The sequence below is a fragment of the Medicago truncatula genome, chromosome 2, assembly GCF_003473485.1.
Source record: "Medicago truncatula cultivar Jemalong A17 chromosome 2, MtrunA17r5.0-ANR, whole genome shotgun sequence".
Classification (NCBI taxonomy): domain Eukaryota; kingdom Viridiplantae; phylum Streptophyta; class Magnoliopsida; order Fabales; family Fabaceae; genus Medicago; species Medicago truncatula.
The window spans coordinates 50281713-50297205 of record NC_053043.1 but is presented as its reverse complement, the minus strand read 5'-3'; the positions used below and the strand labels follow the sequence as shown (position 1 = coordinate 50297205).

The following is a 15493-nucleotide window of genomic DNA, read 5'->3' as shown; positions in this document are numbered from 1 at the left end:
AACTATATGTTGTTGGTAAATGATTACGAAGCAAACGTCAGGCAAATAGATTGACCTTCATAGGGACCTCCTTATTCCAAATTACGTTAAGAGACAAGATAAAATAAATGTATCATATATTGTCTCAATACTCAATGTTTGATGACAAAATAGAATTGATATGTAAATCCTGAAACTTATTTTTTTTATTCCTCAATAATTGCAATTTTTATTCTAAATATGAGTTGTGTTAGAAATCAGCACGATATTATAGCTACGAGTTGTGTTAGAAATCAACAGGATATTATAACAATAGATAAAAGAAATACACCATTTTAGGCTGGATTTTTTCCTTCTATTTTTAACCTTTATTAAAACTATTTTAACATTTTAATATTATTTAAATTATCAATTAAAAAATCAGTTGAATCTCATTAAAATAGGAACAATCAACACTAATATGAATAATAATATTGAACATCCTTTTCCGTCAATTCTTTTTTCTTACAATTTTACCCTTTTTGATTAACTCTTTTTTCTTTGTTCCATGCCAACTAAAAGCGGAAAGACATTCACATTAGTGTCATCTTAACGTTAGTGACAATAAAATAATATATTGATTTTTTATTTAATATCAAAATAATTCTTTTTTATTGGAAAAAAATCAAGACTGCAATGAAAAAAAACACCGTGGGTGGATCCATGTTGATGCATTTTCCCTCCCTTGTCTTAGTTTGAATCATTTTTTTAGGGAGGTCGGTTAGTTTGAATATTTTTTTTTTTTTGAGGGAGGTCGGTTAGTTTGAATTAATCATTTTGATTTGCAAATAACATGATTTATGATTTTATATATTTTTTTTACTATTATTATCATGGATAACATTTAAAACTATGGATTCTTCACGCTTCATGGCTTAAAAAATGACTTAAGTATCACGTTCACGTAAAAAAAGCAAAGCAAAGCGTTATTTAAGTTCCTAGGTTAAAATTAAATGAAAAGAAATGTAAACTATGATAGATAGGGTGTTGACCAGTCGTTCCCATACATGTGGGATACAGATAACCCTCGTGACTGCCACTCGTACTGTGAGCTTTTATTTCTGTGGTAAAGTAAAGTTGTAAGTCACGTGTTTAGCCTCATCGCATTTAAATGCTTCCCTTGGTTTAACTATGGCAGTGGTCCCTTTAAAAAAAAATCATGGTACTGATATTTTAGTTGATAGAGACCGTGCATTGTAATATATAAAGATTGAAATTTGAATTCGACACTTCATTTATTAGTCTTATAAATAAATTATTGTGTCTAAAAGTTTTAGTTTAACTGACAAATGCTGAAATTGTAAGGTCGAATGTTGTGATTTGGATTCGAATCCGGGATCTCACAGTTGTGTGTGAGTTTATTTTCAGTGGATTATCACTTAATCTAAGACAAAAAAATAGGTGTTTATGGAGCGATTTGAATTGATTTTGAAGTAGGAAAATTTAAATAAAAAATAAAAACTATCTACAGTTTAGTCTACTCTTTTGAATTTTTGTTTTGATTTGATTCAATCAAATGCAATTTAATTAGATATGTTTTTGTATATTCAAAATCCAGTTGTTAAAAATTCTACTAATATTAATTTCACATATACACGATAGAATAATAAGTTTGATGTAAATTGTAACATAAAAATTATTAAATATTAATATTATGGAATGAAAATGATTGATCATATTTAATTAATAAGTGGTAGTAAAAATATAGGTTAAATTAAATTAAAAAGGATCATTTTAGAAAATTATAAACCAACAAGCAAGAGAATAATGCAATATATAAACTCTTGTAAAAAAAAAATACAACATACCACCCCTCTAGATCATTTTCTATTTTCTTTTTATTTAAATAAGTGATTTTCACATGGATTTAGTTCTTCCATTCATGATTTCGTCGTCTTAGTATGTGACATTGTTTTGATCGTTGTCTTTGTGTATCGCTTATTTGTTTTCCCGTCTTGTTATCATCGTCTTAGTGTGACATTGTTTTGATCGTCGTTTTTGTGTGTCGTTTATTTGTTTTCCCTTCTTCTTATGATGTTTGTTCAATTCAAATTGTTAGATAAACTTTAATCAAATGTAGATCTAATAATGACCTTGACGTCATCAATGTTGCATATCCATAAACATAAGTATTTCCAACACTTGAATATAGTCATATTTATAAGTTCATGTATTTCGTCATTTTATGCTATTAACATGAATGGTAGGAGTAGAGTTGTCAAAAACGGGTCAAGGCAGACCATTAACCCATAATTCGGGTTTTTTTTCATCCCACTTGACTAAATTTGAAAACGAACTAGGATGGATTGACCCATCGGGCTTCAAACTTGTCCATTTAAATTAAATTTAAAAATTAATCTTTGTGTAATTAATCCTTTTTGATGTGTGTGAAAATATAGTTGTGTTGTACATTTAATCATTTTTTTAAACAATAGTATATGACTCGGGATGGCTCATCGGGTCGCATAGCCCAATCATGTTTGGGTCAGGCTCACATTTGATAGTCCACGATGTAATCGGGGCAGTCCATTTCAATTCATTTATAAGTGTTGGTCTATTGCATCTGGTCTGACCATGTCAATTCATTTGACTGCTCTAGTTGTGAGTATGCTCACAAATTTATCCTTTTAAAAGTTTTATTGATTTTGAGAAGTTGAATCAAACATGTTAAAATTGCTAGTTTTCATTTTTGGATCTATTAGAAGTGCACCAAACAAATGCTCAAACACCTTGAGTGATAAGTCATGTATAGTAAATAAAATAAAATAAAAAACCCTTGGATTTAAAAAGTTTTCTTTGATAGATTTTATCTTTTGGTAAGCTTTCCCGTGAACATTTGTTACGGCTACCTTAACACCACCACCATCGTTGATATCTCCTCCTCTGGTAAACAATGAACAATCAACTCTAAATATCTTTTTCGCACATGTTGTGACTAATATGGTTGGTATACATATATTCATCTAAGGCAAATGCCTTGTGTTAAGGGTGATGTGAACTCAATAAAAATCACCGAAGAAAATAGGCTAAGGTAAATGTTTCTTTGAATTCAGATTTGCATCAATTGATGACCTTCAAAGAAAATGGTACTTGTAGGAGGTTGAAAGCTCAGGTATGATATTATATGTATATCTTAGTGGACAAATGATTTTAATCCCAACAATAAAATCAAAGGGCGATATATGTGTAACCAAAAAAAAAGGGTGATACATGTGCAATTTTGAATTAGAATCATGACTCTTCCCTGAGAATATTGACGAATGAAAACACTATTTTAAGTTATGTAGCAAGCGACATCGGAACTCCAATGTTTTTAGATGATACAGTCTATAATTATTGTTTGTCTCCTTTCAGACATTTTGTAGATTTGACCCGTAAAATATTGACGGAATAATGGTGATACATAAGCAATTTTGAAGGAATCATAAATCTTCTCTAAAATATTGGCGAATGAAAACACTATTTAAAGTAGCAAACGACATCAAAACTCCAATGTCTTTAGATGATGCAATTCATAACTGTTGCCGGTCTCCTTTCTGACCTTTTACGAGCCTTATCCAAAACGTCAAAAAAAGACACCTTCACATAATACACAATAATCTATTTTTGATAAACTATGAATGAGACATATATTATATCTGAAACTTAGAAGCATCATCTAAGGTTAAATAGAATACATAATTTTTGACATTTAATATTTTAAATTTAATGAGTGAAATGAGAATCCGATAAAATTGGTTTAACATGTATAATTTTATACATTTTTAATTAAAATTCAAACATTGTTTCATCATAATATGTGATGTGAAAGTCTAACTCTTTAAGAGTTGGTTGGTAGGTGTGACTTATACAATTCAAGTGTGTAAAACATACTGTAATTTAAAAACGTGACTTAGTTAATAATAAAATTGAGATGCATTGTCTTCACTCACACTCAATCAATGAAGCGTTACTTAGTCAACATAAAACTAACCTCAAAGTCTAGTCAAATAATCATTTCTTTCTTTAAAACAAAAACATTTTTTATATATTAATTTGTTTGTTACTCCAATGTTGTTTTTGAACCAAACCCACATCCCGCTTCCCCTCTCCTCTCTGTGACTGTGACTGTGACCCTTCATCTCTCTTCTTCAACAATGGTGGAGCAGCTCTCAGCATAATTCTCAGCTCAGGTAATTCTTCATGCACAAATCTCTTTAACAAATGCCACATTCTTCTTCAACACTCTTTTTTTGTTGTTGGGTTTCTTGGATTTGTGATTATTTTATCTGGGTCCATGAGAAATTGTTCTTAAAAGAGAAGAAAATTATAAAGATTGAATCTTTGATACACATTCTCAAATGGGTAATTTTTACAATATTTTTATATGAACATTAATGGCACTTTTTGTTTCTTGTTCTGCATTTGAAGATTGTTTCTGATGTAGAAAGAAAAATGGGTTTAGTTAAAGTAATCTGAATTTTGAATTTCACATCTAGATACTTTTGTTGCATGATTAAGGTTTGCCAATTGCATGGTGTTTGATTTTGAATAAAAGTTGTATTGTTGTTTGTGCATTTCAAGACATGGATTTGGAGATTGTTGATTGCATCAAGGAAAGTGTGTTTCTTGGATGTTAGGTTGTTGATCAATTCAAAATTATAAAGATGTGTCTTTTATGTATTGTTTAATTACATTTTCTTGTTTTTGGTTCTTTGATATTGATCCAATCTATGTTTACATTTACTAATGTAGTAAGTAATGTACACTACTTTTCTTGATTCCTTTCATTTGGCTCATAACTGGCTATTTTATTGCAGAATTCTCACATCAAGATTTTGTATCCATTGCTTCTGGATCTTGTAGAGATGAAGAAAGATAAGAGTGTCAGTTCGAAAGCTGGAGAGGTCCCGGTTAGATTAACTCGCGCACGAGCTGCTGCTTTAAGTGCAACTGGACAGTTGCCACCATTGAAGGATGTAGCACAAGAAAGTCAAAAGCATCCGCAAGGCGCCAATTCAGAAAGAGCAGTCTCTGATGATACATGCCTTCCGCGTAAGAAGAGGGCAGCTCTTGAGGATGTCACTAACATTTATCAGGCTAAGAAAACAAAGCTGACCAAGCCGGATCAACTCAATGTTTCAACTGAGGTTCCATCCGTTTCTTTCGAAGACAATGCACCTTCAAATCTGATTGGTGGCCAGACATCTGAACCATCTGCTCAGCCTTTGATTTCTCAAGCTAAAGGTTTTTCTTCTACTTTTGTCCAACAATTTTGTAATATGAGTTTCCTGCATATTGTGATATCAAACACTTTTGTTTTTATTAGTTGATGTAACTTTTGTGTTGCTATTTTTGGGTTCAGCGGCTTCACAAACTGATGCAGCTAAGAAAGATAGTGATTCCAAACTTCTGAATGCGCCCAAGGATCCGGATATTCCTAATATAGATGCTGATATTGAAGATCCTCAACTATGCAGCTTCTATGCCGCTGATATATATGACAACTTGCGTGTTGCCGAGGTTTGTGTTGTAAATGCCCTGTCATTATTGTGTATACTCAGCATTCAACTGACTCATTTTAACATCCCCAATGGTATTATATACAAAAACAGAAATGTCCATTCTTATCAATGGCTATATAAACAAAATTTTGAGATGTTGCAGCCCCTAAGAAAAATTTTCAACTTGATAATTTTCTTAGATACTTGTTATCCCTTTACTGTGATGAACTTTGAGTTCAATTTTTTTCATGTGTCATGCACTCAATAATACTCTAATTTAGTTATGAACTTTATAAAATGCATAACAATCAGTAAAGAGCATATATTGAACTGAATCATTGCTTTGATACTTCACCTTTCTGCAACCGTTTTTCTTTGATCTTGCCTTTTATGCTGTGTTGTTTGCCAAACATTTTATTTTTCAGCTGTCAAGAAGGCCTCATCCTAACTTCATGGAAACGGTACAGCGAGATATAACTCCAGGCATGCGTGCGATACTGATTGATTGGCTTGTAGAGGTTTGCATTACTTGACTTTCGATATGAACTAAATTGAGTTTGTGAAGCTGCTCCTTCTGATTCCCCTCTGACTTTGATGTTTAGATGTGTATTGAGTCGATGAAATATGAATATTACAATTTACATCGAATTTGCTTGTGTTGAACTTTGTTTTCAGGTTTCTGAGCAATTCAATTTGCAAGCAAACACTCTTTACCTCACTGTGTATCTCATAGATTGGTTTCTCTCCAAAAATTCCATTGAAATAAAGAGACTTCAACTGCTAGGCATCACTTGCATGCTAATTGCCTCGTAAGTTCTCAAATTCAAGGAAGTTGACTGCCTGTGTTTTCATTCATAGTTTCACATTCTCTGGTAGAGCATATGTATTGATGTTCACAATATGAAAATGAAATTGTTTTTTTTTTTTTGGAGTAGCTGTATCATTTCCAATATACCAAAAAATTCCATTATGCTTACGCTGAGAAGAAAATATACTAGAATCCTTGTTTTTTTTTTTGTTGATAAAGCTAGAAATTCAATAAAAAGCCAGGTGATGCCTGAACCTCATACAAACAATCCAAAACAACAAAACAAACTAAAACGATCCCAAAACAAACAGGGAAAGAGAAGAAAAAATCAAGTCATAACAAGTCTAGAGTATGGTAAACCAAGCCTACCCCTTAAAAGAAGAGATGATAAGAAAAGAGGTGGGGCAGGCCACCACTGTGTGGAGTGGAGAGATAGACCTTGTCCATGTTTTGGCTAGAGCATCAGCAACCCTGTTGCCTTCCCTAAGGATATGAACACAAGAACAGGAAATGCTTTGACAAAAGCTCATGCAGTTCTGCCATCTTGCTCTCATCTGCCAAGGAACTCCCAGACCTTTGTTAAAGGCAATGACAACCTTGAGAGAATCAGTTTCTAAGCAAATATGCATTAGATGCATCTCCTTTGCTTTTTCCATAGCTAACATGCAGGCACTGAACTCAGCTTCTAAAGAAGATGCATGGCCAATGTTACTAGAAATAGCCCCTAGAAAGTTAGAATGAGAGTCTCTAAACACAATTCCAAGGGAACCACAAGGATGACTGCCAATGGAGGAGCCATCACAGTTAAATTTCACTATGCCATCAGAGGGAGGGCTCCAAACAATTTCCTGAGAGGGTCATTGAAGAAAGATGGATTTATCTTATTCATCCCCTGGCAACATATAACTCTATTTGCTTCTTCCTTCTTGTTCTACAATGTAGCAACTAAGATAATGTTTAAACATAATATCATTCAAATTCTTATAGTGTGACATTTGTACTTAATAACATTCTTTTGTCTTCTTTCATATATGATTGAAGGAAGTACGAAGAAATTAATGCCAACCATATTGAAGATTTCTGCGTCATGACGGACAACACATACACAAGAGAGGAGGTGTGTCTCACACTTTCAATGATAAATGTTGTGAAACTTTTGTTATTAGTGGATCCTAGATATTCATAAATTATGTGACTGACAGGTACTAAATATGGAGATTCAAGTGTTGAAGTCATCTGCATATCAACTGTCCGCTCCCACAACAAAACATTTTCTCAGGTACTTCTTGGAATTTTCATCTTTTTTAATAGTCTTCATTAAAAAGAAAAGGAACTTTTATGTGTTATTTGGAGATCCTCTTGCAATTATCTTAGCACATTCTTGGTTTCTTAGGAGATTTCTTCGAGCAGCACAAGCTTCATACCAGGTGAAAAGTTTGATCCGCGGCAATGCTGTTTACTCGAAGACATGCCAGATTTGTATTGAGTATGACTAATCACTTGCCAACTGAAAAACTTGCAGAGACCTAGCGTTGAGTTGGAGTACTTGGCAAATTATCTGGCTGAATTAACACTGATGAACTATGGTTTCTTAAATTTCTTTCCTTCTATGATTGCTGCATCTGCCGTGTTTCTCGCAAGATGGACATTGGATCAGTCAAGGCACCCATGGGTTGGTGTTTATCTTTCATGTTTTCCTTCCATACAAAGTTACATTACTCAAAGGAAACATCATGATCTTCATTTATACGAATACTTCTTTTGCAGAATCCAACTCTTGAACACTATGCCTCTTACAAAGCATCCGATTTGAAAGCCACAGTTCTTGCATTACAAAATCTACAGCTGAATAGCGATGATTGCCCTTACCCTGCGATCCGTACAAAATACCGACAAAGCAAGGTAAGGCACAAAGAGAGGTTTTATGTTTCCTCACAAATCATGGTTCTGTACATTATGATCATCATGGGAATTTTTGTTGCAGTTTCATGGTGTAGCAGTTTTGTCTTCACCAACACTACCTGAAACAATGTTTTGAAGATGAAGATGGACACGTGAATGCAAGGGACGGGCGGGACCCCTAATTTGTAACTGATATATGATGATCTGTACAAGTCACAGAGGGAGACTTCATCATGTCTAATCTAATCTTCCTTCCAACCATTCTTAAGTTGTATGTCTATTCTTTGATATCTTTTGTATATACATTTTATGACCTATTTGTTTAGGGTTCTCACTTAGTTGTCTGATATCGACTAAGCACCAGAATGAACCATTTTGCCAAGAATGTCTTGGATTCATTCAGATTCAAATGTTGTAATTGTTTAAGCAGTGAGAATAGATAGATGTCTTAGACTAATATAGTTGCTTCCTCTGTGAGTTCTATAGTTATTAGTATTAGCCGATCTTCTATTTAACTGCAATTTTTTTGCTATAATATTTCACTGGCATATTGTTTTCAACACTCATGCATAGATTTTAAAGTAAACTATCTTCAAACCAAGCAAAAATCTATCAAGTTGAACAGGCGAATATCACATTTTTTTTTTCGGGGAGTAGCTCAAACCAGTTTAAAGCCAAGGGTTAAAACAGTTTGAGATCCCAGATTCAAATTCAGACAAGGAAAAAAACTAATCTAACAACTAAAATACTAACATCGATCGTTGATGAAAAAGATATCACATTTTTCTCAAGTCCACCATAAAATCCTGTTATGTTTAGAGGATAAAGGTTTATTCAAAAATACCAGAATTTTGTGAGAGACACATCTTGAAAAAAAAAATCTTGCTGATATTATCATTTGTCGGGGTATTGTGCTCTATTTGGGTTTTCAAAATCATGTTCTTGGATGCATTCTTATAAAATGACTTGAACTATAATTGAGATTAAAAATTACATTTTTTTTAATTTAAACATTAAAAATACATTTAGAGATCACACCATTAAACTAGTGTTTAGAGTTTTACTTTTTTATAAAAAGATTTCAAAACCAATATTGATTGGACAATTTTCTCGCAACCCAATTTAGTATCAACAAAAAATAATATCAAACTAGTCTCTAACATTTTTAAATTGAGTCAAACTAATTTTTTGATATAATGAGTTGGGGATTAATTAGTACAGATTTCTCTGTATTAAAATGTTACGTACTACTGCCTTCGGTTATTAATATAAAAAAATGTTCCAAAAAAAAAGGTTTTTATTATAAATAAAAGTCATAACTTTTAAGGTACGTTTATTGCGTAAAACACTTTTTTAAATTTTTATTTAATGTTTATCTTTTTAATATTAGTGAATATAGTTAATACTTTACAAAATTTTCCGAGGGTATATTTCTAAAAACATTTAAAAAAATGCAAATATTATTAAATAATGTTTTTTTTTTGTTTTTTTTTTTTTTTGCTTTTCTTCTTATAATAAAGATCAGACAAATAATTTGAATATCATTTCTCACTATAAAGAACTAAATTGAACCTTTCCTCAAAAAAAAAGAAAAAACTAAATTGAACCAAAAATCAAATCTTTACTCTATAACAATAAAGTCAAACACAAAGAGTAAAACTCCAGATCTCAAAATCTCCATCTCACTTACCATAAATAAGTTCCAATAATCCTACTTACTAGTATATTATCATATCTCATGTCATTTAGCAAACTCGTGGGTCCATCTTTTATTTTACTAATACTAGTGTTAGCAAGAGGCTATCCAACTTTTTGTTCATGATTTATTTTGGAGGAGAATGCTAACCATTGTTTTTGGGACATTTGATAATATGATAAAAATAGAAATATAGCATTGAAAAATGATGAAAAATGATAAATTTAATTTTTTAAAAATTAAAATGTTGTTGAAACCAATACAAACATATTATTTTGGCTTCTTTAACCGTTGTCCTGAGAGTAATGGTTAGCAAGACTAATGAATAATTCACATGAATCTCATTAGCTTGAAAATGTGACACCTATACATAAATTTCAACCAATCAACTGCATACAAAGTGTTGCAGAAGTAATGTCAGAAACTGTATGTAGTACATTTATACATTAGTTACACTTCTCTCACTTTATTTTATTGAGTCAACTTAAAAAAGTTAACTGAAAAGTCTAGTCCAACTATTTATCTTTCATTTATTTATTAAATCTGTTTTTTTTTTTTTTTTGTTCTTTTCTTACATTTAAACCAAATAACTATCCCGCTTTCACTCACTCACTCTTTTCTTCATATCATAGCTGTTTTCAACAACAACAAAAAAACTTTTTTTTTTTTTTTCTTTCTTTTTTTTCTCTATGTGACTTTTTATCTTCCTTCAATGGAACTGGTGAAGTTTGCAGCATAGATCTCAGGTCATTTTTTCGTACCCAAATCTATCAAAGCAAAGACACATTTTTTATCAACTTTATTCTGGGTGGGTTTCTGGGTTATTCTGATTTGGGTTTGTGATAAAATGAGCTTAAAAGATAAAAAAATAATAAAAAAAAAAGTTAAAGTTTGAAACTTTAATCTTTGATACATATTTTAAAATAGGAAACTTGGACAACATTTTAAGGAACAAAAAAAAATATTCTTTTTGTTTCCCATTTTTATGTTGCTGAAATGAAGAGACGACCATGTATGTATGTTGTAATTGTTTGTCTTGTCTTGGTTTTTTTGTTATTATTTTTGGCAATGTTTGTTGTGTTCTTTCCAAAATTTGACATCCAAACATTTTTTTGTCATGTTTTATGGTTTGTCAATTTCATGTTTCATCATTTTTAATTAACATAAAGTTCAAGGGTTTCTATTGTTCTATGTGCATTTGGAAACATGGTTTTGTATTGTGATTGCTTCAAACATCAAGGTTTTTATTAAAATTGATGAATGCATTAAGGATAGTGTGTTTCTTTGATGTTACTATTGTTGGGTTCTTGATCAGCTTAAAAATGTTGTCACTGATTGCAGATAGTAACATAAAAATGGCCCTTTTATATTTAATTTTTAATTTTCTTTGTTAAATTTTATTGTTGTTGGTTCCTTTCCATTTTCTGTGTTTAAATTTAGTTATGTACACTTTTGTTTTCAAGTTTCATGATTTTCTCTTGTGTTGCAGAATTTAAGCACCAAGATTAAGTATCCAAAGTTCTTTTGGATTTTTAGATCTTGTAGAGATGAGGAATAATGTAACTTTGAAAGCTGGAGAGGTTCCAAGTCGATTGACTCGTGCTCGAGCTGTGGCTTTGAGTACAACTGGACAGTTACCACCAATGAAGGAGGTAGCACCAGGAACTCAGAATCAGAAGCAGCCCCTAAGAGCCAATTCAAAAAGAGCAGTTTCAGATGTTACATATCTTCCTCATAAAAAGAGGGCAATTCTTCAAGATGTCACTAACAATTGTGGCGAAAATACAAACATGAGTTGCTTAAATCCAACTGAAATTCAGGTTGATATATCCAACATCAAATGGTTCTTGTTTTGGTCTTGAAATGTAGTCGATCGGTACTTTCTTTTTTCTTCCCATACTAATGATTCTAGGACTAATCCTGTAACTTTTATGTCTGCTAGGCTAAGAAAAGGAAGGTGGCTAAGCCTGCTCAATCTAATGTTTCAAATGAGGTTCCATCAGCTGCTGAGCTACCGCCGTCCATAGCTGACTCAAAACCAGTGAGTTCGTTGGAAATGCGGCTTAGATCATCAGAAGATTTCAGGTGCTTAGATGATTTGGAAGACAGTGCATCTTTTAGGATGAGTGCCAACCAGTGTGGCACAGACAATAATCTGATTCAGAGCCAGATGTCTAGAATATCTGCTTGGCCTTCAAGTTCTCAAAAGAAAGGTTTTCCTCTATTTTTGTAGTACATTGTTCATGCATTGCTTTAGTACTACCATAAAAGAAATCTGTTCAAGAACTTGATAAAATAAATGACTTTTTAGTTAGTTGATGTAACTTAGTTGTGGTTATGTTTGGTCTCAGCTTCACAAACTGTTGCAGCCAAGAAAGGTAACATTTCTGAACTTTTGGATGTGTCAAAGCATCCAGATGTCGCTGACATAGACGCTGATTTTGAAGATCCTCAACTATGCAGCCACTATGCTGCTGATATATATGACCACTTGCGTGTTGCTGAGGTTTGTCTCGTTAATGCCCTGTCATTATTGTCTCTACCAATGTTGTTTTATGGCACATAGTTATGAACTTTATAAAATGCATGGTATAGGTGAATCAAATATTCAACTGACGCATGATTTAATATTTAGTCTTTCTGTCAACAGTTTCTCTTTGATTTTGCCTTTTATGCTAAGTTGTTTGTGTAACATTTCATTTTTTCAGCTGTCAAGAAGGCCTTATCCTAACTTCATGGAAACAGTACAGCAAGATATCACTCCAAGCATGCGTGCGATACTGGTTGATTGGCTTGTTGAGGTTTGCATTATTCGACTTTCTCATAGTCATGTTGTAACTGCGTATTCAAACTTCCAAGTTTTGCTGAACAATATGAACTATAAGTTTGTGAAGCTGCTTCTTCTGATTTCTTTCTTACATTGATGTATATTTCTTTTGAGCTACTTTTCAAAGTACTAAAAGAGATTGATATTAATGTTTATTAGATACTATAACCTTGATGTATATCATATTAGTTGATTAAATATGAATACTGCATTGATTTCCCATGTGTTGAATTCATGTTCAGGTTTCTGAGGGATACAAATTGCAAGCAAACACTCTTTACCTCACTGTATATCTCATTGATTGGTTTCTCTCCAAAAATTGTATTGAAAGAGAGAGACTTCAGCTGCTTGGCATTACTTGCATGCTAATTGCCTCGTAAGTTCTCAACTTCAGGGAAGTTGGCCTCTTGTGTTCCATTATGTTTAGTAATGCTCATTTGTCTTCTTTCATATGTGATTGAAGAAAATACGAAGAAGTTAACGCCCCTCGTATTGAAGACTTCTGCTTCATCACAGATAACACATACACAAAAGAGGAGGTAAGTCTTACTCTTTCAACAATGAATGATTAGTGCTTAAATGATTATTACTAAAGTGCCAAGGAAAGCATACATCAAAACTGAAAGTAGCAGATTCATATGGATATAACAACACGAGAACGTAGAATCTCAAGTACTAATAATATATCCTCTAGTCATTAGATTTCATTTAGAGTCTTAAAATGATTTTTAACTATTTATAACAATATATATGATGTTTTGTAATGTCAAAGTATGTGGTTTGAAACTTCTCATTCTTATCAGAATATTTCAATGTATTGATTGACAGGTGGTAAAACTGGAATCTCTAGTGCTGAAGTCCTCTTCATATCAACTATTTGCTCCTACTACCAAAACTTTCCTCAGGTGCTTCTTGTCAACCTTTCTTCTACCATTCAGTAGTCTTTACAAAAATATGATTAATTTTGAGATCCTCTTGCAATTATCTTAGTACATTCTTGGTTTCGTAGGAGGTTTCTTCGAGCGGCACAAGCTTCCTACAAGGTAAAAAAGATCGATCTGGGACAATGCTGCTTATTACAAGACATGCCAGATTTGTATTGAGCATTACTAATCACTTACCAATTGAATAAAACATGCAGAGACCTAGCATTGAGTTGGAGTACTTGGCAAATTACCTGGCTGAACTAACACTGATGAACTATGGTTTCTTAAATTTCCTTCCTTCTATGATTGCTGCATCTGCCGTGTTTCTCGCAAGATGGACATTAGATCAGTCAAGCCACCCATGGGTTAGTTCTTTTCTTTCATGTGTTCCTTTCATATGAAATTACTCAAGAAAACACAACCTTAATTTCTACTTCTGTTTTTAACTTTTTTGCAGAATCCAACTCTTGAACACTATGCCTCTTACAAAGCATCAGATTTGAAAGCTACAGTTCTTGCATTACAAGATCTACAACTGAATAGTAATGATGACTGCCCTTTACCCGCCGCCATCCGCAAGAAGTACATACAAGACAAGGTATGTCAGAAAGAGAGGTTTTATGTTTTCAAGTTTTGTTTCCATATACATATTGATATTTTGTATAAAGTAAACCTGTTTACTTTATAACATAACTTTCAAGATGATCGTAATTAGTTTTTTTTTTTTTTTTGTATGTAGCTCAATTGTGTAGCAACTTTATCTTCACCAAAACTGCTTGAAACAATGTTCTGAATATGATGGACAAATGATGAATGCAAGGGACCCCTAATTTGTAACTGATATATGATGATGTGTACTGTGTCACAGTGGGAGACATGTTTCAAAAGAGCTCATCATGTCTGAACTTTTTTTTGAGCACATGTCTTGTCTGTCTATTCTTTTTTGTATATACATTTTAGTGACCTATTGGGGGGGTTCTTGCTTATTTAGTTTGTGTGAACAGTGAGATGAAGAATGTTGCCAAGAATGTCTTGATTTCGGATGGTTTAACTGTTGCATTTGTTATTAACTGATTGTAACAGTGATATGATATTGCTTAAGACTTTTTTTTAACCAAATTCTAGAAAAGTGAAAAAAGGGATTGAGGTGAATTGTGTATTCAAATTGATAGCAAAATAATTGTGTTTGATTTAGTGTTTATTTATTACATTTCTTTTTTAAAAATAATATGCGTGTATTACTTTCTTTTCATTTAACCATTGAATCAAAATAAAGTTGCTTTCTTTTTTTTGTTAATAAAAATATTCTCCATTATCCAAACCTTGGATTTTCCATTAAGTGAAATTCTAACCATTAGATTACTTGTCTAAAAAATTCCCTCTAAATATAACTCAGTTGGTATGAACATCGCGTTATATATGTAGAGGTTGGACTTTGAACCTTGAATTTTTCAATAAATAAAATTCTAGTCATTAGACTACTTACCTAAAAAAATAAACGTTCTCGCTTAACTTATTCAATAAATTCCATCCCCGATTAAACTTTAATATAACAAAGAATATTGTAAATAATAATTAAATACCATGTTTAATATGGTAGTTTCATATTTATCTTCATTATTATTTTTGAAATATTATATTTAATGAGTTACTTTTTAATGACAAATGTTCGTAGTTAATTTGTAAAATTAATATTTCTCAAATTCAGATCTCCAACTATTTTTATGTATCTTTTATTATTTTCCTTTTTCTCTTGTGAGCCGTCACACAAGCCCTAGTTTCTTCTCCTTCATCCACCAAAGAGGGGTGATATATGGTCAATTTTTGACCCAA

General features: G+C 32.2%; 2 protein-coding genes across 2 annotated transcripts; both read left to right on the top strand.

Annotated features, from left to right (window-relative positions):
- Positions 1-4036: 4036 nt before the first annotated feature.
- On the top strand, positions 4037-8700 carry LOC11430006 (cyclin-A2-4). Its single transcript, XM_003597760.4, has 11 exons — positions 4037-4190; positions 4818-5244; positions 5363-5520; positions 5927-6019; positions 6177-6310; positions 7351-7426; positions 7512-7588; positions 7703-7736; positions 7832-7981; positions 8077-8211; positions 8294-8700. Exons 2-11 carry the CDS (start codon positions 4866-4868, stop codon positions 8345-8347), a joined length of 1290 nt encoding a protein of 429 aa, XP_003597808.2. The 5' UTR covers positions 4037-4190; positions 4818-4865; the 3' UTR covers positions 8348-8700.
- A 1792-nt stretch (positions 8701-10492) lies between these two features.
- LOC11430005 (cyclin-A2-4) lies at positions 10493-14812 on the top strand. The gene is made up of 12 exons (XM_024777223.2): positions 10493-10653; positions 11397-11727; positions 11850-12120; positions 12259-12413; positions 12616-12708; positions 12977-13110; positions 13198-13273; positions 13563-13639; positions 13744-13777; positions 13876-14025; positions 14118-14258; positions 14400-14812. Exons 2-12 carry the CDS (start codon positions 11455-11457, stop codon positions 14451-14453), a joined length of 1458 nt encoding a protein of 485 aa, XP_024632991.1. The 5' UTR covers positions 10493-10653; positions 11397-11454; the 3' UTR covers positions 14454-14812.
- The last annotated feature ends 681 nt before the right edge of the window (positions 14813-15493 follow it).